This window comes from Symphalangus syndactylus, chromosome X (assembly GCF_028878055.3).
Source record: "Symphalangus syndactylus isolate Jambi chromosome X, NHGRI_mSymSyn1-v2.1_pri, whole genome shotgun sequence".
In the NCBI taxonomy this organism is placed as follows: domain Eukaryota; kingdom Metazoa; phylum Chordata; class Mammalia; order Primates; family Hylobatidae; genus Symphalangus; species Symphalangus syndactylus.
Window position 1 is genome coordinate 60,484,342 of NC_072447.2, and position 22,637 is coordinate 60,506,978.

Consider the following 22,637-nt stretch of genomic DNA (forward strand, 5'->3'; position numbering starts at 1 on the left):
AAAAATTGCATCAAGCAAATTACAATGCATTAGGTAATAACTCACTGAATATTTTGTTAATCAGTCATACACAGAAAATTTGGGGCTGGGTGCAGTGGCTCATGCCTGTAATTCCAGCACTTTGGGAGACTGAGGTGGGAGGATCACTTGAGCCCAGAAATTCGAAACCAGCCTGGGCAATATAGTGAGACCTCATCTCCACAAAATTAAAAAAAAAAACTAGCAAGTGTGGTGGCATGCACCTATAGTCCCAGCTACTTGGGAGGTTGAGGTGGGAGGATCACTTGAGCCCAGGAGGTGAAGGCCGCAGTGACCAGAGATCACACCACTGCACTCCAGCCTAGGAAACAGAGACCCTGTGAAAGAAAAGAAAAGAAAAGAAAAGAAAAGAAGAGAAGAGAAGAGAAGAGAAGGGAAAAGAAAGAAGGAAGGAAGGAAGGAAGGAAGGAAGGAAGGAAGGAAGGAAGGAAGGAAGGAAGGAAGGAAAAGAAAGAAAGAAAGAAAGAAAGAAAGAAAGAAAGAAAGAAAGAAAGAAAGAAAGAAAGAAAGAAAGAAAAGTTTGGAAATCTATAGTATTAATATTCAATCAAGAATTGTGATCAATTTGAAATAACTAATAGTCTCACCTGAGTTGCTATAATTCAAAGACAGAACTTGTTTTCGTTAACTTATATGTTCTTGTAACACATAAATGCTTGATGTCCATTTGGCCTTTTGAAGCAGAAAAAACTGCTCAAATTTACATCATCCCTTGACCTTGTGTCACTGGCCAGGCCAAGCCCTCCATACCAGCAAGGGCTTAATTACAGGATTCCTGTGGAAATGTCCTCTTTTACGGAAACCCAATTCTATTTAGGAATTTTTCAAGAACTGCCTGAATTATAGAAATTGAAGACACATTACTATAAAACCAAATAGTGTTGCCTGGCATGGTGGCTCACGCCTGTAATCCCAGTACTTTGGGAGGCCAAGGCGGGTGGATCACCTGAAGTCAGGAGTTTGAGACCAGCCTGGCCAACATGGCAAAACCTCATCTCTACTAAAAATACAAAAATTAGCCAGGTGTGGTGGCACGTGCCTGTAGTCCCAGCTACTCGGGAGGCTGAGAAAGAAGAATCGCTTGAGCCCAGGAGGCAAAGGTTGCAATGAGCCGAGATCATGCCACTCCACTCCAGCCTGGGCGACAGAGCAAGACTCCATCTCAAAACAAAACAAAACAAAACAAACAAACACCAAATAGCATTGATTCACAGAGATTAGTACCCACCCCGGGCAGTTTCTCTGGCTAAACTCATCAAAAACGGTCCTGAAGATACCAGGGTATCACTGTTAATGTGGCTCTCTGAAAAAAGGCATTGTTACAGAAATACCTACCATTGTGCCTACAAAGATTAATGTGTATATTAAATTACAACGTTACTTACACTATAAAAAGTGTTCTTCCTTCTATCTCAATATCTACCGCCACTTCCTCTCCCTAAATAATATATAATAATTCAATAAAACAACGACAGATAAGCTTACAAAATAGCTGATGTGAGGTTTTTTGACACATATGCTTAATATTTTAAATGGGAAATTTGTCATAATTACCTCACCCCATCCTTCAGGCATATATTACCACAGCAGTTCCAGCTTCTGCCTCAATACCTGATTTCCTTTCCCCCTGAGTTTGGTGACAGACATATTAGTTCTTCTTGACCCTGACCACACAGTTTTTTTCCTCCCTTCCAGATTGTATGTAGGTATTGCATATACTACACACCAGAATAGGCATTCAATCTGAAGAAGGATCTTCATGCTAGTCTTGGCCCTTGGATCGATTTTATGCCCTTTCTTACTCTGCACATGTCACAGGGGAGAGGGGAGTGACTCCTATCATCTCTCTCTCTCTCTCTCTGGTGGTGGCTATGTGTTCTCCATGGCTGAAGCTCTCATCAGACAGCCCTCCGACCAGGTCCCAACAGCCCTCACAATAGTTGTTCTTGCCAGGCAACCTCATTCCTGGGCTCTGGTAATACTACCTTCTCCCTGTGTCAGCACTAGGGATGACAGTAGCTTTCTGCTGTTGCTCATCTTTAGCTTGCTTCAACACACTCTGTTTGGCTTCTCAGCTCTTCCAATGCCTTAGTAAACAGTTGTCTCCTCCTGAACTACCTGTCTCTTTTTCCCCAACTTTGCTGGGAGGACTTCATCTGCCATAACAGACCTTGACTCTTTACCAGATTTTCCCACAATGGATAAAAATCACTACAGTATCACCATCTTGTCTGTGTCTCTCTTCAGTGCCATCATAAACACTCAGCATAACGCTGTCATTGAAAATAGACAATTGTCTTATTCATACCACTGGGGAGAATCATTCTGGCTCATTTATAGCCTACTCTATTAATGAATGCAATCTTTTCTTTCCCCCTAGTTCTCTCAGCAGCAAAAATGTACAGCAGTCGACAGAGTCCTAGACTAGAAAAAGATAGTCCATTGGTAGGCTTGTTTTAAATGTGTATTTAAACACATTTAAATGTACTTAACTGTATAAACACACAGACACACACACAAAGTCCACAGTTCAAGAAAAATAAATACCAAAGGACAGAGTGTATGTATATGGAGATTATAATAACAAGAAAGATCCAAACACGTTTATAAAATTAAAGCTTCCCTAAAGGCCATATATGACAAACCCACAACTAACATCATACTGAATGGGGAAAAGCTGAAAGCCTTTCCTCTAAGAACTGGAACAAGACAAGGATGCCCACTTTCACCATTCTTATTCAACATTGTACTGAAATTCCTGGCCAGAGCAATCAGAAAAGAGAAATAAGTAAAAGGCATCCAAATTGGAAAAAAAGTCAAATTATCCCTCTTGGCAAATGACATAATCTTATATTTAGAAAAACCTAAAGATTCCACCAAAAACTCTTAGATATAAACAAATTCAGTTTATTTGCAGCATACAAAGTCAGCATTAAAAAGCAGTAGCATTTCTATATATCAACCATATATTGTAACATATACATTGTATATGTATATGTATACATTATAATGAACTAGCGGAAAAAGAAATCAAGAAGGCAACTCCGCTTACAATAGCCACAAACAAATAAATAAAACCTACAGCTAGCTTTAATGGTGAAAATCTTTGCTTTCTCCAAAAATGAGTAACAGGATAGGGATGTCCACTATGGCCCTACCACTTCTAATTCAACACTGTACTAGAGGTTCTAACCAACGCAATTAGGCAAGAAAAAGGGAATCAAAGTCATCCAGATTGCAAAGAAGGAAATAAAACTGTCCTTATTTACAGATGACATGATTGTCTATGTATGAAATAGCAAAAAAAAAAAAAAAGCTACTAAAACGAACAAGTGAGTTTAGTGAGGTTACAGGATACAAGACTCATACATAAAAATTAATTGTATTTCTATATATTAGCAATGAACAACTGGGAATTGAAATTATGAAAATAATATCAAATGTAATACCACCACAAATGTGAAATACTTAAGGATAAGTCCATTAAATATATGTAAGACCTGTACATTGAAACTATAAAACATTTTTGAGATAAAGAAGTCCTCGGCCAGGCGCGGTGGCTCACGCTTGTAATCCCAGCACTTTGGGAGGCCGAGGCGGGCGGATCACGAGGTCAGGAGACCGAGACCACGGTGAAACCCCATCTCTACTAAAAATACAAAAAATTAGCCAGGCGTGGTGGCGGGCGCCTGTAGTCCCAGCTACTCGGAGAGGCTGAGGCAGGAGAATGGCGTGAACCCGGGAGGCGGAGCCTGCAGTGAGCCAAGATCGTGCCACTGCACTCCAGCCTGGGCGACAGAGCGAGACTCTGTCTCACAAAAAAAAAAAAAAAAAGAAGTCCTAAGCAGAGAAATACGATGTTCATGGATCAGAAAATCCAATACAGTAACAATGTCCATTCTCCTCAAATTGACTAACAGATTCAACACAATTCCAATCAAAGTACCAGCAAGACATTCTGCAGGTAGAGACAATCTGACTCTAAAATGTATATGGAAAGGCAAAGGAACTAGAACAGCTAAAACAATTTTGAGAAAGAGTAAGGTTGGAGGATTCACACTACCCAATTTTAAGACCCTCTATAAAACTGCAGTAAGAAAGATGGTGTGGTATTGGCAAAGAGCTAGATACACAGATCAGTGGAATAAAATAGAAAGTCTGGAAATAGATCCACACAAATATGGACAATTGATTTTTGACAATGTTGTGACAGTAATTCAGTGAAGAAAAGATTGTCAACAACAATCTTTTGGAACAAAAGAACATCAAAAATATTGCAACAATTGAACATCCATACATAAAAAATCTCAACTTAAATCTCATACCTTCTACAAACATTAACTCAAAATAAACCATAGATCTAAATATAAAATGCAAAACCATAAAACATTTAGGAGAAAACATAGGAGAAAATCTTCTCAACCTGGGATTATATAGTTTTGGACATGACACCAAAAGCACGAAAAATAAAAGTTGATAAATTGGACTGCATCAAAATTTAAAAGTTTTGCTCTCCAAAAGATACGGATAAGATACTGAAAAGAAAAAAAACCCAAAAGCTAGGAGAGAATATTTGCAAATTACACATCTAATGAAGTACTTCCATTAAAGTATATAAAGAACACTCGAAACTCCAAAGTAAGAAAAACAACAGTACAATTTAAAAATGGGCAAAAAACTCAGTCATTTCACCAAAAAGGATATGTAAATGACAAAAAAGCACATGAAAATAAATTCAACATTAGGGAAATATAAATTAAAACCACAATGAGATACCACTATTCATCTATTAGAATAGCTAAAATTAAAAATGCTAACAATACTGAGTTCTAAAGAGAATGTGGAGCACTAAACTCTTACATGTTGCTAGATGGTATGTACAGTTGCTCTAGAAAACAGTTCGGCAGGTTTCTTATAAAGTTAAACATATGCCTACCCTCTGACCTAGCAATCCCATTCCTGGGTATTTACCATAGAAAAATAAAAACTTACATTCATACAAAAACCTGTACAGTAATGTTTATAGCAGCCCTATTCATAATTATCAAAAACTCGAAACAAGCCTAGCGTTCTTCAACTGGCAAATAAACTGTGATACATTCATAAAATGGAATCCCACAGAGCAAAAAAAAAAAAAAAAGACCTAATTATAGATACATGCAACAAGGGTGAATCTCAAAGGCATTATGAAGAGTGAAAAGGCTAATCCCAAAATGTTACACACTGTACAATTCCATTTATATGACATATTTGAAAAGAAAATTATAGTGATGGAGACTAGATCAGTGGTTGCCCAAGTGATATGGTAGTACAAGGGAGTTTTTTAGAGCACTGGAACAAGTCTTCATCTTGGTTGTGGTGGTGGTTACACATCTCTATCTATCTATATGTTAAAATTCATAAAACTGTATATCAAAAGTAAAAAGTCAATTTTACTTGTGATAATGTTAAAAATTAAATTAATAAATCTGACCAGGTGTTGTGGCTCATGCCTATAATCCCAACACATTGGGAGGCCAAGGTGGAAGGATCACTTGAGCCCAGGCATTCAAGACCAGCCTGGGCAACACAGTGAGATCCTATCTCTAAAAAAAGTTTTTAAAAACTAGCCGGGTGTGGTGGCATGCACCTATAGTCCCAACTACTCAGGAGGCTGAGGCAGGAGGATCACTTGAATCCAGGAGTGTGAGGCTGCAGTGAGCTGTGATCATGCCACTGCACTCCAGCCTGGGTGACACAGTGAGACCCCATCTCAAAAAAATATTAATGAGTTTAAAAAAGTAATGATGAAAAAAATAAGAGTGTGGATGAAACTGAGGAAGCCTCAAGAACACAAAAAGCTAACAGCCAGTTGACACCACATATTACTCTGCAGGAAAAAGTTAATATAACAGGCCTGATGTTGCTATCTCTAGGAGGGCCTGCCTGCATGACCTCATATTCCAATAGGTCCTGGGAACTCAGCCTGTGAGATATTCCCTATGCTACTAATTGATAAGGTTGTTTTGTGTGCCTGCAACACTGAATTCTGCTGTACCAGCCAGGCTAAATTGCTTTTGCAAATGTGATTTATGGTGAACAACTGCTTTCCTTCTGGAACTCAGAAATTTCAATAAGAATGCCTGATCAGCCCTCAATACAGAAAAGCCTGTGTCTTAAGCAAGCGTCCCTAAACAGAAACACTGCATATGTGCTGCTACATTTAATTGCAGGCGGAAAAAGTTTGTTCTATGCAGCCCCACCCCCAACCTCCTAAGGGAGAACTTAGGAAGCTCACATTTACTCTTTCAGGCTCCACCCATTATGTCTTTTTCTCCTGCTGATCTTGCTGTGTATGTTTTCACTGTAATAAGTCGTGGCTTTAATACAACTGTCTCTGGATCCTGTGAGTCTTTCTGGCACGTCATCAAATGCGTGGGTAGTTGTTAGATGCCCAGAAGTTCCCAAATATAAGCGACACTTTAAATCTGAATCTTTTCCTCAAATCCTTTCTCTGGCCCTGTACTGTCTACTCTTTGGCCTCCCCTAGAATTCCAAGCAGTGCCACATTCATCATAGGTATGAACATCTGCACCAAGTCCTCAAAACAGCTCTGTATGTCACACCCAAGTTCCAAGTGCAACTCAGTGCCTGATGTAAAAGTTACATTCAGGTTCAGCAGCAAATAACAAAAACCCATTTCTCTCTTACTTATAAGAAATACATAAGTATTCAGTCCAAGCCTGGCATGGCAGCTCTATGCTGTCAGAGACTCCAGCTTCATCTATTTTATTGTATTGCCAGAAGTGTTCTCCACTCCCCCGGTTACTTCTTGACCAAATACAGCTGCTGGAGCTCTAGCCATTACATCCACATTCCAGGAAGCAGACAGAAGGCATGGTAGAAGAGGGGCATGCCCCTTTCCTTTAAGAATACTTTGCATAAATCCCACATACTTCTCCTCTTACCTTTGGCCAGAACTTCAGCACATAACTATACCCAGCTGCAAGAAAGGCCAGGAAATGTAGTTTTCTCATTGCACAGCAATATGCTGAGCTAATTAGAATAGGGTTCTATTGGAACAATGAAAGGAACAATGGATATTGGGAGGTAACCGGAGTCTGCTACACCTCGTTCATTCTACACTCAACAAAAGTAATCTGAGAATCAATCCTTTTAATAACCCAAGACAATTTGAAGTAAATGTGTCTTTACCTAAAATAAGTTTTAGAGGTAGATATGAAGAAGTAAAAGGAGAAAATTTGTTGACTATGAACCTGAAGTTACACACTAGTTGGATGTTTCTCGATCTCTAGCTTCTCAGTGAAAATATGTGATAGGAGCCTACGATACAATTTGAAAGACTACCTCTGGGACATTTACTATCTCAGTAACATGTTAAACAAGTTTAACAAAACATAGCGCTTAACACTGTTCTTCCCCAAAGGTTGCAGTGTCTCTGAAGATACACAGAATCTTAATTTTTAAAAAATACCATGTGGTAAAGAGCATTAGCAAAATAGCAGAGTAGACAGCTCCAAACTCCCATCCCTCCACAGAAACACTGAAAAACAAGCAGAAGCTGTCAGAGCCAATTTTGTCAGAATTCTAGAAAAGAGTCAAAGGTTTACAGCAACCAAACGAACAATGACTCAAGAACAAGGCAACTTTAAAATGGTAGGAAGGCTGTGTGGCATTTTGCTTGCCCTTGTCCCACCCCCCTCACCAGCTTAGCAGTGGTCTTGAACACAGCAGCCAATATCCCCTGGTCCATGGTTCCAGATGGAGCAGAGCAGGCCTTGTTTGCAATTTTTTGTGTTTGTTCTAACCTGTCTGAAGACTACCCAAAGGAATGACTTGAGGTTCTCATCTCCATTTCACCTAACTTGGAGCCCACTCATAGCAGACAAGCAGCAAGCATTGCTTGAAAAATGTTGTAAGGTAGGCCAGACAAACAAACAAACAAAAGCACCCTGCAGCTACCTGGGAGGAAAAGTATGCGCCATTCAAAGGAAAAAAATTGATAGAAACTATCCCTGAGGAGGCTGAGACACTGGATATATGAGATGAGAACTTTAAATCAGCTGTCTTAAATATGCTTAATGAATGAAAGGCAGTGGCTCATGCTTGTAATCCCAAAACTTTGGTAGGCTGAGGCAGGAGGATTGCTTAAGGCCAGGAGTTCAAGACCAGCCTAGGCAACATAGTAAGCACTTGTCTCTATAAAAAAAAATTTTAAATTAGCCAAACATGGTGGTATGTGCCTGTAGTCCTATCTACTTGGGAAACTGAGGCAGAAGGATCACTTGAGCCCAGGAGTTCAAGGTTATAGTGAGCTGCAATTATACCACTGCACTCCAGCCTAGGTGACAGAGACCCTGTCTCTATTAAAAAAACAAACAAACAAAAACCAAAAAACTAAAGGAAACCATGGACAAATAAAGGAAGCCAGGAAAACAACGTATGAACAAAATAAGAATATCAGTAAACAGACAGAAATTATAAAAAAGAAGCATTAGAACTCTGAAGCCAAAAAGTACAGTAACTTGAATGAAAAATTTACTATAGGGGCCCAACAGCAAAGGAAACAATCAAGAAAAAAAAAAAACAGGTCAGGCGCGGTGGCTCATGCCTGTAATCCCAGCACTCTGGGAGGCCAAGGTGGGCAGATCTCTTGAGGTCAGGAGTTTGAGACCAGCCTGGTCACCATGCAAAACCCCATTTGTATTGAAAATACAAAAAAAAAAATTAGTTGGGCGTGGTGGTGGGCGCCTGTAATCCCAGCTACTCGGGAAGCTAAGGCAGGAGAATTGCTTGAACCCGGGAGGCAGAGGTTGCAGTAAGCAGAGATGGTGCCACTGCACTCCAGGCTGGGTGACAGAGCAAGACACCATCTCAAAACAAACAAACAAACAAAAAACAATGCACAGAATGGGAGAAAATAATTGCAAACTATCCATCCAACAAGAGATTAACAACCAGACTATATAAGGAGCTCAAACAACTTAACAGCAAAAAAAAAAATCCTACTAAAAATGAGCAAAAGATTTGAATAAACATTTCCCAAAAGAAGACATAAAATGGCCAACCAGTATATGAAAAAATGCTCAACATCACTAATCATCAGAGGAATGCAAATAAAAACTACAATTTTATATCATCTCACCCCAGTTAAAATGGCTTTTATCGAGAAGACAGGCAACAACAGATGACAACAAGGATGTGGAGAAAGAGGAACCCTCATACACTGTTGGTGGGAATGTATATTAGTACAATCACTGTGGAGAACAGTTTGGAGGTTCCTCAAAAACTAAAACTAGAACGACCACATGATCTAACAATTCCACTTACTGGGTATATACCCAAAACAAAGGAAATCAATATAATAAAGAAACATGTGCACTCCTGTGTTGCAGCATTGTTCACGATAGCCAAAACATGGAATCAACCTAAGTGCCCATCAATGGATGAATGAATAAAGAAAATGTGGTATATATACACAATGGAATATTATTCAGCCATAAAAAAGAATGAGCCGGGCGCGGTGGCTCACGCCTGTAATCCCAGCACTTTGGGAGGCCGAGGCGGGCGGATCACGAGGTCAGGAGATCGAGACCATCCTGGCTAACAGGTGAAACCCCGTCTCTACTAAAAATACAGAAAAATTAGCCGGGCATAGTGGCGGGCGCCTGTAGTCCCAGCTACTTGGGAGGCTGAGGCAGGAGAATGGCGTGAACCTGGGAGGCGGAGCTTGCAGTGAGCCGAGATTGCGCCACTGCACTCCAGCCTGGGCGACAGAGCGAGACTCCGTCTCAAAAAAAAAAAAAAAAAGAATGAAATCCTCTTGCTCACAGTAGGATGGATGGAACTGGAGGTCTTTATGTTAAGTGAAATAAGCCAGGCACAGAAAGATAAATATCACATGCTCTCACTCATATGTGGGGGCTAGAAAAGTGGATTTTATGAAGATAGAGAGTAGACTAATCGTTACCAGAGGCCAGGAAGGGTAGGTAGGAGGGACAAAGAGAAAGTGATTAATGAGTACACATATACAGTTTGATGGAAGAAACAAAACCTAGTGTTTGGTAGATCAGTAGGGTGACTACAGTTTACAATAATCTCTGTACATTTTGAAATAGCTAGAAGGGAATAATTCAAATGTTTCTAGCATATAGAAAAGACAAATATTTAAGGTGATGGGCATCTCAAATATACTGATTTGATCTTTACAAATTATATGAATTTATTAAATTATAACATACCTCAAAACTATGTACATCTATTATGCATCAATTTTTAAATTGTTTAAAATAAGGCAACATGAAATAATTAATTTATAAACGAAATAATATTGTTTTTTAAAAAAACAGGTAAACATAAAAATTTGGGTTTCAAACTCCTCATTTTTCCTACATGATTAAAAAAGCAAATGCAAAAAAAATTATAAACCTACGTTAACGAGCACACAATATATAAATATCTGCTCTTTGACAATGACAATATAATGGAAGGAGGCAGAGATCAATATTCAGAATATATAAAGAATTCCTATAATGACAAAAAAAACCTGATTAAAAATGGGCAAAGAATTTGAATAGACATTTCTCCAAATAAAATATACAGATAGCCAATAAGTACATGAAAGGGAAATACAAATAAGTCATTAGGGAAATACAAATCAAAGCCACAATGAGATACCACTTCACACCTACTAGGGTGGCTATCGTTTTTTTTAAATGGAAAATAACAAGTGTTGGAGAGGATGTGGACAAATTAGAATCTTTGTGCATTGTGGTGGGAATACAAAATGGTACAGCTACTGTGGAAAACAGTTTAGGGGGTTCCTCAAAAAGTCAAACATAGAATTACCATATGACCTAGCAATTCCACTCCTAGGTATACAGCCAAAAGGAATGAAAACAAATGGCCGGGTACAGTGGCTCATGCCTGTAATCCCAGCACTTTGGGAGGCCGAGGTGGGTGAATCACCTGAAGTCAGGAGTTCGAGACCAGCCTGACCAACATGATGAAACCCCATCTCTACTAAAACTACAAAATTAGCTAGGCGTGGTGGCACATGCCTGTAATCTCAGCTACCTGGGAGGATGAGGCAGGAGAATTGCTTGAACCTGGGAGGCAGAGGTTGTAGTGAGCCGAGATTGTGCCATTGCACTCCAGCCTGGGCAACAAGCGCAAAACTCTGTCAAAAAAAAAAAAAAAGGAAGGAAGGAAGGATGGAAGGAAGGAAGGAAAACAAAACAGGGACTCTAACACATACCTCTATGTGAGTGTTCACAGTAGCATTATTCAAAAGGTGGAAATAACCCGAGTGTCCACCAACTGATGAATAGATAAATGTGGAGTGTGTGTGTGTGTATGCACGTGTACACACACACACACTGCAGTATTATTCAGCCATAGAAAGGAATGAAGTTCATATATGAGCTATACAACATGGATAAACCTTGAAAACATTATGCCAAATGAAATAAGCCAGAAACAAAAGACAAATATTATATGAATTCACTTATATGAATGATCTAGAATAGGCGAATTCATAAAGTCAGAGGGTAGATTAGAGGCTATTAGGGGCTAGAAGGAGGGGGGATGGGGAGTTACTACTTAACTGGAAGAGCTTCTGTTTGGGGCAATAAAAAATCTTTGGAAATAGTGGAGATGGCCATAAAACTTTGTGAATATTATAAATGTTATTAAATTATACGGTTAAAAATGGTTAAAATGGCAAATTTTATGTTATATATGTTTTACCAAAAGAAAAAAATAAACAACTACCACGTGACTTATCAGCCAAACACATACTTCTCTGCAAACACACATTATTTGTATACTCATTTATTCCTTCATCCTCCTTCCTTAAACAGTCTGCTGCAATTCAGGCAAATGTTTTCACACACAAAGGTTTCCTTCCCAGAAACTTCACTGTCAATGTGAAGCTGAGGCATAAGAACTTGAAGGAGGAGGGGAGGGAAGAACTTGAAGGAAGGACCTTTAATGCTAGGTAGTGTTATAGCATCTTATTTTTTGATAGACAAAATAGAATGCATTAAACAAACACTTCTGGAGCATCTACTAGGTGTCAGGCAGTGTTCTAGGGTCTGGGAAGACAGCACAAACAAAAGATAGATATCTCTGTCTGCTCAGGGCTTACATTCTAATGTATTTTGGAAAAGCTCTCCAGAAGATTCTGATATGCCCGTCACAACTAGCATAGAGTAGAGAGACATGAGAGCTGCACAGACCCAGCGCTATCCGCCTCCCCACCTCTGTGATAGTGAGGTCTAGAGATGAGAATGCTTTCAAGCAACTACTCTCACATACGAAGGCCTGGTGCTGCCACTCTGAATAGCTCTTAACATTTTTTCCCCTAAAACGCTGGTAGCCTTCTGTCATATCAATGGAATAACGCCTGGAGTGTGACCTTTGGGCTGAAAGGAGCAGGCATTTTGCACCTACTTGGATCCAAGGCCCCCAGGCTGATCTAGCATAGGAAAACTAAGTTTTCCTTGTCATCCTGCCTGATTCCTCACTGTTCTACACTGGAGCTTGAGGGCGAAAGTCCTAGCTAACATAAAAGGGTCAACTTTGGGTCAGGCACAGTAGTCACACCTGTAATCCCAGCACTTTGGAAGGCCGAGGTGGACAGATCACTTGAGGTCAGGAGTTTGAGACCAGCCTGGCCAACATGGTGAAACCCCATCTCTACTAAAAGTACAAAAATTAGCTGGGCATGGTGGCGCATGCCTGTAATCCCAGCTACTCGGGAGGCTGAGGTAGGAGAATCGCTTGAACCTGGGAGGCGGAGGTTGCAGTGAGCAGAGACCATGCCACTACACTCCGGCCTGGGGGACAGAGCAAGACTCTGTCTCAAAAAGAAAAAAGAAAAAAAAAGGGTCAACTTTGCTTTGTTTTCTACTCTGGGCATAGATTTCCCTCAGAGACCTCCTGGGAAGCGGTAATGGGGCGGGATTCAGGTTCTGCTCTATCCTAGCCAAATACATCCTCAGCTATGTTGAATTCATCCTTTAATAGATCCCAATTTCTCAATTTCAAACATGTGACCTTAAAACAAAGGAGGTACTTGGCCTAGGTTTCAATTTCTTCACCTGGGAAAATGGGACCAATATTAGGATCTTCAAACATTTTTATTTTTTGGAGACAGGGTCTCACTCTGTTGCCCAAACTGGAGTGCATTGCTGCAATGATGTCTCACTGCAGCCTTGACCTCCCAGGCTCAAGCAATCCTCCATCAGCCTCAGCCTCCCAAGTAGCTGAGACTATAGGGACATGCCACCATGCCCAGCTAATTTTTGTATTTTTAATAGAGACAGGGTTTTGCCATGTTGCCCAGGCTGGTCTTGAACTCCTGGGTTTAAGCAATCCTCCCGCCTCGGCCTCCCAAAGTGCTAGAATTACAGGCGTGAGCCACCACACCCAGCCTGATCTTCATACATTTGATGTGAAGGTTAAATGGCTTAACGTATGCAAAGTACTTAACACAGTGACAGACTATTCTAACAGGTGCTCAATAAACAGTTACTATTTTTTTTACTATTATTTTATTAGAAACAACATAGTGAATGTTTTTGAAGGGTGAAAACTTAAATATTCTTATTCATAATTGCCCAAACTTGGAAGCAACCAAGATGTCCTTCAGTGCCCTTTACATTTGTATGTAAACTGTGGTACACACAAATCACATGCAAATCCTATTACTTCTCTTTTCTGGATTATGTATAACAAAGTACTCATCAAATACTGCAACAGAGATTGGTTAGCTGCTTTCCAAACCTGTTCCTCTTTTTCCAACTAGACTACGTTTCCCTGGCTCCCTTCCAGTTAGATGTGGCTTTGTAACCAAGTTCTGTCCAACAGAAGTGGGCAAAGTGATGCAGAACATTTCCAGGCTTAGCACATAAGTCTTCCCCATATGATCTTCATTTCCTTGCTTCATTCATCAACTGGAGGAGGAGGATTCCAAGGCCATATGGGATGGGGAAGCCACAAGATGGAAGGCATCTGGTCCCTGAATCACAACGTAGAGACAGCCACCTGCCAGTCCCTTGCACTGGTCCATTACATGAGTGAAAAACAAATTTCTCCTATGTTAAGTCACTGAAATTTGGGGTTGGTTTGTTTTAACATCTAGTATTACTCTAACATAAATACTCATATTGATTAAAAGCCAGGTAGCATGCTTTAACTAAAAGAGAAAATTCTCCTAACACATATTCTCTTGTATGTTAAACAGAGGCAATTTAAAAAATACATGAACTTAAGAATCAAACAAAAAGTAAAATGAAAAAGAAGTTACTGGCCAGGTGCAGCAGCTCATGCCTGTAATCTCAGCATTTTAGGAAGCCCAGGCAGGTGGATGGCTTCAGCGCAGGAGTTCGAAATCAGCCTGGGCAACATGGTGAAACCCTGTCTCTATAAAAAATACCAAAAAATTAGCCAGGCGTAGTGGTGAGCACCTGTAGTCCCAGCCACTCAGGTGGCTGAGGTGGGAGGATCACTTGAGCCCAGGAAGTCCAGGCTACAGTGAGCTGAGATTACACCACTGCACTCAGCCTGCATGGCAGTGAGACCCTGACTCAAAAAAAAAGAAGAAAGAAGTTACTGATTCTCAAGTCACGTAAGCCTAACATCACCTCAGGTAAACTAATGTCAAACAGTGTTAATCAGTGCTAGAAAGAGTTTAATGAGAGTAACAGACAGGATGTGTACAGCCTCACCTGTACAATCTTCCAGGCAGGGAAGTTAATAGGTTGCAAGCTAAGAGGGGGATTCACTTCTTTTCCAATCTTTCATCTTAATGACAATGTCAAAACATACAGAAAAGTTGAAAGAAGAGTATAAAGCATACCCTTTCACCAGGCACCTAGATTTAACAGTTAGCTAGTAGGCTGCAATATTTGTTTTCTCTACATAGGTGGTATGTATATTTTTTACTGAACTTTTTGAAAGTTGCATATATTAGGATTCATATACTTCACCCCTGAATACTTCAGCTTGCATCTCCAAAGAATGAGTACGTTCTCCTGCATAACCTCAATTATCACACCTACAAAAAATAATAGTAATTCTTTAATATCATCTAATACCCAGTCTACATTCAAATATCCCTACCTATCCCCAAAACATCTTTTATAATTCATTTTCATGAACTAGGAGCCAATCAAGTTTCTCGTACTACATTTAGTCTCTTTGATCTCCCTTAATCTAGAACACTCACCCTGCCTTTTTGTTTCCTTTGACGTTGACTTTTTGAAGAGTCTGGGGCAACTGTCTTACAGATCATCCCATATATTGGATTTATCTGATTGTTTTCTCATGGTGTTTTATAACTTGTTTCTCTATCCTCTGCATTTCCTGGAAACTGGAAGATGTGTCTAAGTCCTTGATTTGATTCAGATTCAACACATACAGGAAGGATACTACATAGGTAAAGCTGCATACTTCCTGTATACCATGATACTAGATAGTCCCACAATGAGCAAGGATACATTTGATGACTTGCTTATAAGATGGTGACTGCCAGACCTCTTCACTGTAAAGGTACCTTCTTTTCTTTGCAACAGACAAGCAACCTGTGGGGTGATAGTACTGTGCAAGTACCATGTTCCCCAATAACCTTTCACCTAGGATTCTGGAATTCATTGAAAACCCTTGTCTAAATAAACTATCACTAGAGGTTGAAAAATTGTGATGTTTCTAATTACAGCATTCCACAAAGGTTAACTTTTTAATATTCTAAGAAATGCTTTTAGTAAATGTCATTTTTCTATTTTTTAAGATATAAACATTTTACTTCCATTTATAACTTTCAAATAATAAGTAAAAGTATTCTTTATATCCAGAGACCGCTTTACAAAGAACATTTCGACAATCCAAGGAAAATGCTATGTAACCACACAGTACAATCTTCTATTTATAAAGCATTTTTTTTGCTACATATTTGCTTTATTTTTAAACAACGTTTAAATTGCAAAAGTAATGTGTCAGTATTAAAGAAAGTTCAGGCCATTTAGAAGAATATAAAGGAAAAGTACCATCTCCCCTCTCTCTCTCCCAACAACTCATCCTGCTCCCAAAGGATAAAGCTTGCATATCCTTCCAGAAAGCACATATATCATATATAAATTACATACATCATGTTTGTGTATATACAGTATATAGTTATTGAAAGATCAAATAGGATAATACTATACATGATGTTCTGTGCCTTGCTTTTTTTCCACAACACTATGTGTGGACAGTAGCCTTAAAAGGACATCTCAAAACACCTCTTTTCATCAGCTGCATAGTATCCCTTAATGGGAATGTGCTATAATTTAACCAGTCCCATCTGATGAGTACTGCAACTTATTTCCACTGCAACAAATATTGCTGTCTATGTATGGTAACATACCAGCACAAGTATTTCTGATAGATTTCTGAAAGTCCAAGAATTGAAAATGTTGAATAAAAGGGTAGGTGTAGGCCGGGCACAGTGGCTCAAGCCTGTAATCCCAGCATTTTGGGAGGCTGAGGCGGGCGGATCACAAGGTCAGGAGATTGAGACCATCCTGGCTAACACGGTGAAACCCTGTCTCTACTAAAAATACAAAAAGGAATTAGCCGGGCGTGGTGGCAGGTGCCTCTAGTCCCAGCTACTCGGGAGGCTGAGGCAGGAGAATGGCGTGAACCCAGGAGGCAGAGCTTGCAGTGAGCAGAGATCGCACCACTGCACTCCAGCCTGGGCGACAGAGTGAGACTCTGTCTGAAGTAATAATAATAATAATAATAATAAAATTTAAAAAGGGTAGGTGTGTTGTAAATTTTTTTCTAGGTATTAACCAAAAGCCCACTCCAAAATATACAATTTTCCTCACTTCCACTAACTGTGTCCTAATGCATTTTAAAATTACAGTAGTCCACTACTGAACAAACCTCAAGTAGTAAAGCCTGCCAAAGAATCACAAAGCCTAAAATGAGAATGGGAACTAATATTTACCAAGTGCTTAAGTGTCAGACACTGCACTTGACCCTTTAGAATATCTCAATAACACAGCAATTCTGTGAGGTAACATAATCTCCATTTTCCAAAAGAAGAAGCTAAGGCTCAGAGAGTTTATCCAATGCTACACAGTTTTATAAGTAACAGGGCCAGCATTTGAACCCAGGGTTATCTGGTACCAAAGTGAGAGCATACAGAAGCTGCTCCCAACTGGGGCCAAAGTGAGGGGCTCTTAAAAGGGGGGACTCCTGATTAACCAGGAAGGAGATGGTTCCGAAATGTTTGCTTACAGGTTCAAATGTTAATTTCATGTTACCGCAAAGAGTCATCTTTTTCCCCTTCAGACTTTGCCTATGAGCCCACTCTCAGGCTGTGCTTAGCAATCCAGCTCCACCACAGCAACAGTGAGCCCACAACCCATAGAACCTAGAGGGGCTGATCAACATCTTTTTGGAAAAGTGATAGGGGTGGTGGAGGAGGAGGAGGAGGAAGCGAGAAGCAGGTGGTGGGTTACATGGCAGAGTCAGATTATTTTGGATCCATATCAGTTGTCACAAAAACATTATGGGGGAAGTGGAACTACCGTACATCTGAGAGAGAACCACAATGAACTGGCACAGTCTGTTTATACCACCTTTCCCTGCCCTAAACACTTTCTATTTCTGCTGCACAGACATGTAGGGCCCAGTAACTTTAGGATGGCACTTAATCACATAACAGAGACAGACAGCTGGGAGCACCCTGGCCTGACAAAACAGGTTAGACTGGTGGCAGGCAAGTGCCTGGCTCCACTGCCCTGCAGCTCCAGTGGTGGGGTCTGGGGGCTGCTTTCAACCTCCTTGGGGAGTTAGGTCTGTAGCCACCTTCCCTTGTAGCTGCCCTGGCCTGTCAGGGAGGAATGCTTATAAGTGTCCCTTGGTGGGTGGGGGAGTTCCTTTCTGTTTAAACGTTAAGCATTCACAGTGTGTCTTTTATTTTCCTTAGGTCCTCTGCACCCAAGCAAGCACTTATTATGGGATCTATTTGTGCACATCACTGCTAATGTAACATCGACTACTCTCTGAGGATAATGGGATAAAGGGAAGGAAAAAGAGGGAGAGAGGGAGTGGGAAAGAGAGGGTGAGAGAGGGAGGGAGAGAGACAGAGAGAGAGATAGAGAGATAGAGAGAGAGAGGGAGGGAGAAATCTCTTCCCTTTTCCCCATTTTATCTCCATCCCAGACATAGGGCTCAGAAAAACTCCAAGGGCACAATTAACAATTGAAAAGTCATGAAGAAAACTGATAACATAATGTGATTTAAATAGGGAGAAGTAGGCGTCAAATTGAGTGATTTGAGGAGCATGTTAAAATGCTATTACAGCCGGCGCAGTGCCTCACACCTGTAATCCCAGCACTTTGGGAGGCAGAGGTGGGTGGAGGTCAGGAGTTCAAGACCAGCCTGGTCAAGATGGTGAAACCCAATCTCTACTAAAAATACAAAATTTAGCCAGGCGTGGTGGCGGGTGCCTGTAATCCCAGCTACTCAGGAGGCTGAGATGAAGAATTGCTTGAATCCGGGAGGTGGAGGTTGCAGTGAGCCGAGATCGTGCTACTGCACTCAAGCCTGGGTGACAGAGCGAGACTCCGTCTCAAAAAAAAAAAAAAAAAAAAAAAAAAAAAAAAAAAAAAAAAAAGCTATTACAAGACCAAGAAGCACAAAAGGTTATACAGTGGCCTCTCCCTCCCACTCCTATTTCACAGCCATCTAGTTCCTCTCCCCCAAGGAAACCAATGTTACTCATCACTGCATGTCCTTCCAGAGATATTTTATGACTATACCAACAAATATATAAATACATATATATAAATTTATCTTAAATGTAAACGCTGTTCCTCTCAAAGTGTCACTTAAACACAAAAAGGTGGCAGAAATTAGATTTTAAAACTCTTTCTCAAAATAAAGAGTTTTGAAATTCACAGTTGAACTCTTTCATTCACAAACATTTAAAAGTTAAATTGTTTGCCTCCAGAAATTAAGTTGGGTTCCCAGCACACAGTGGATACTTTAAAAATGTTTCCTTAGGTCTTTTTATCGTTCCTTATTCAGAGCCAAGAGGACAATTACTCACTTCCTCTATTGATATGGAGAAATCAAATTTTATTTTTTACTATTAAAAAAGAGAAGTCTTGAAAAATCTTTACTGGATTCACTTGTGTTCAAAGATTTGCTTGACAGTAGTAATCATTTCATTGTGTTTATCAAAACATCATATTGTACATCTTAAATGTGGACAATTTTTTAAAAGATCTGCAAACTGAATTTTAAAATCAGTTTAAAATCCCCATCCCAATAGTCTTCAGTATATTATGAATAATTAGCTAACCACATGACATTAGAATTCAGATTAGGGGGACCTTGCAGCAGAAGACCAAACATACCTGACAGAAAGAAGAAATGTTTTCTCACAATTACAGACAATCCTTAAAATATTAATATTTGGCATAACCTGAGACATCACACATTGACAAACTAAATTTCTTTATACATTTAAAGAAATACTAATACTCAAAGATATAGAACAAAATTACACAGGAATGCTGAGATGATATTGCCCTTTCTGAATAGTCATCAGTTACACTAGATTTGTAACTTGATTATTCACAAAATAAAACAGTACACTGTAGCACAACCAAATGGCTGAAAGATGGAGGTGAGTTTTAAAAGTACATATCAGCAAAGGAAAATTCCACTGTTGTCTTTAAGCCTTAAGATAAAGGTGATTGAACTCCTCAGAACACGGAGTACTCTCCAGAAAAAATATTTTTAAATCCCCATTATTTTCCATCCCTTGAGCATGTATTTACGAATCTGACAAATCTACCTCCTATTTCACATTGTCCTTTAAGAAACTGGGTCTAGGGCCTATTAAATAAAAATATTTTCATGGTTATCTATATAAAGGCAATTTTCATTTGCATCATGGCTTGGAGACAATCACCTGCAATGACCACGTGCTTCAATTCCCCCCTGTCTGTCTTCTCAGGAAACCTCCCAGCTTACCTGCAGGCCTGGCATCAGTCATTTATCACCAACTGACACAAACCACAGAGCTCAACAACGGTCAGGGATGGAGGCCAAAGTCTGTGTTGAGACCTATAATTCGCAATCACCAAACTCAGTTTTAGACCTGGTCCTGTTTCAAGATCTGTGTAGGTCACCCCTTCATCAAAACTGGAGGGCTCTTAACAGCGCTTGCCCCTTACACGGTTTGGCTGCAAGGGCCTGGTGGCCATGAGCCCCGGCTGTCAACAACTAATCAAGAAACATGAGAAGCAAGGCCCAGAACCAAGGGTAATTTTCACATTAAAGGTTAAGGTTTTTGCTTTCCATTCTCTATCAGGGCACCTGGATGGAAACTGAATAAAGAAATCCCTCAGTATACGTGATAAAATAAAATTTTCCCCGTTGGGGACAGTCATGAAGTGGCTCGTCTATTTCGTGTGATGCCAATGTGGGCTTTAACACCACTGAATTACATTCAAAAAGAGAATACCTGACTTCACTTTGGAGTCATGGGCAGGGCGAGGGGGGAGGCAGGGGGCACAGAAGAGGAAGAGGGATGACTCAGATTATGGCTGACATCCATGTAATAAAGGGAGATTTGTACTGACCACTGTGCATGTAACACACTGTGTACCATTAAATCTAGAAAAGGATGGTAGCATCAGCCCACCCCTAACAACAAAAAATGGCTGACTCCAGAATTAAAACCACGGCTTTTCCTCTTCATACATTCGGAAATGTATCTCAAACTCACTCCATGTTACCGTCTTAGGAATACAAAAGCTCCTCTTCGTTTGAGAAAGCAAGTAACTGGGTATAACTTCCCACTTGGGACATAAGAGCAGGAGGCGTGCCTGTCTCCCCGTCCAGGCCTGACATGGTGGTGCCACCCACTCTGGGTCCTGGACCACTGCTCACCTTTCACCACACTTCATGCTCTGACTTTATCATTAAGAGACCTGGGGATGTGGACCTCAGGAGTGGGTACCCACCCAGGCTGACCATGGATGTGGCGTCCGAGAGGCCCCACTAACCCATACCCAAGCAAAGACACTTTCAGACTTCGTCCCCACTCCCTACTGTGGCCTGTCCCCTGAGGTGATGCGGTTACCTGGGAAGCCACCCACCTCCAGCCACCGTGCGAGCTCAACTGGAGCGGGAGGTGGTGGGTAAGAGGTTTGCAACAGAGACCGAACCAGGCAGACGGAACCGGACCACCTCTGTCCCTTTCATTTTCCTGGGTTCCCAATGCAGAAACGTGGAATGGGGTGGAATTGTTTTTAACGGTAGCAGAGAGCCAGAAAATGCAGACAGTTGACCTTGGGAACCAACACCGTCGCAGCGGGAAACGTAAAAGAAACGGAACACGTTGGCAAGTGAAGGGGGAGCACCGCGCGGCGCCAGGAGGAGCGCGGCGGCCGAGGGGTGTGGAGGGCGGGGGGGGGGGTGCAACAGGAGTGCTCACCATAGATCATGGCCAGCCCGGTCTCGTGCAGAAAGCGCACCCGGCGGTGCTTAAAGAGCCAGATGGTGAGGATGGTGAGCGTGAGCAGCAGGATGAAGGTGAGCAGGCTCACGCTGTCTTGCCGGTGGCTCTCCTCCGCCTCCTTCTCAGTAGCGAGCTCCTCCATGGCGCTGCTGTCCTCGGCCGCCGCCCCAGAGGAGGAGGCCGAGGCCGCGGCCGCGACTCGCAGCCCCCGACCCAGCAGCAGCGGAAGCAGCGGCAGCAGCAGCAGCCGCGGCGGCGGCGCCCCGGTAGCCCGACCCGAGCCAGGGCGCGCCGCGTCACCCGGCTCCATGGTCCCGGGGCCCCCTGCGCCTCCTCCGAGCGGGGACCAGCAGCCCGCGCCGTCGGCGGGTTCTGGCAGCACCGCGGACCTGCCGGAGTGGCCGTGGCCGCCGCAGCTCCTCCTCCTACTCGCGCCGGGCCGGGGCTGCGCCCGGAGCCGCGCGGGGGAGGGGCGCGCGCAGTGCGCAGGATCCCCAAGCACCGCCCCCCGCCCGCGCACCTGTTCGTCCCCCGGCCGCGCCACGCCGCGCCGCCCCGTGGGCCAACCGAGCCACCCAGGCGAGGCCGGGTGTTGCCCTCGGGTCTGCGGGCCGGCCACCGGCCGCTTGCCTCTGCGATCCTCACCCCGTCCTGGCGCACCTGCCCAGGCAGTCTGGGGTCGCGGGGCCAGTTCATGGGCAGCCGCCGCCGCACTTCCTAAAGGGGACGCCAGAGGTCGCCGGCGCCTAGCGGGAGCATCGGCTTGGAGTGGCTAGCCTTGAGGTCTCGAGTCCCGTCTCTGGCGCCACGGCGAAGTGTTTAATCTCAGGCCAGTGTGCAGCCGCCCTGGGCCCAGTAAAGTGGGGGCTGTCAGTGAACCGAGCAGCCCCGAAGCCACGTTAGCCCCTACACCTCTCTTTCCTCATCTCTCAGGTTGCCTTCCAGCCCCAGAACCTGCTAGGTTTCATTCAAACCTCTGTTCTCATCAGACTCAAATGTGAGGACTGATAAGGAGTTGGAATCGGGGGAGGGCGTTGAAGTATATCCTTCCTCACTTGAGGGAATAGAC

General features: G+C 42.0%; 3 protein-coding genes across 15 annotated transcripts in view; 2 read left to right on the forward strand and 1 right to left on the reverse strand.

Annotated features, from left to right (window-relative positions):
* Nucleotides 1-22,115, reverse strand: part of SLC9A7 (solute carrier family 9 member A7) — a 155,556-nt gene extending 133,441 nt beyond the window's left edge. For 5 of the 13 annotated variants that reach the window (XM_063634408.1, XM_063634405.1, XM_063634407.1 and 2 more), the window contains exon 1: nt 21,545-22,028. In XM_063634408.1, the coding sequence (XP_063490478.1) occupies nt 21,545-21,878 (334 nt within the window). In that variant the 5' untranslated portion in view covers nt 21,879-22,028. Of the gene's footprint in view, nt 1-21,544 lie in introns of all 13 variants that reach the window. The other 8 variants (XM_055266890.2, XM_055266888.2, XM_063634404.1 and 5 more) reach the window with 3 other exon arrangements.
* Nucleotides 1-22,637, forward strand: part of LOC129475042 (zinc finger protein 674-like) — a 981,285-nt gene that overhangs the window by 282,258 nt on the left and 676,390 nt on the right.
* Nucleotides 1-22,637, forward strand: part of CHST7 (carbohydrate sulfotransferase 7) — a 219,747-nt gene that overhangs the window by 184,349 nt on the left and 12,761 nt on the right. The gene's annotated exons all lie outside the window — the stretch shown is intronic.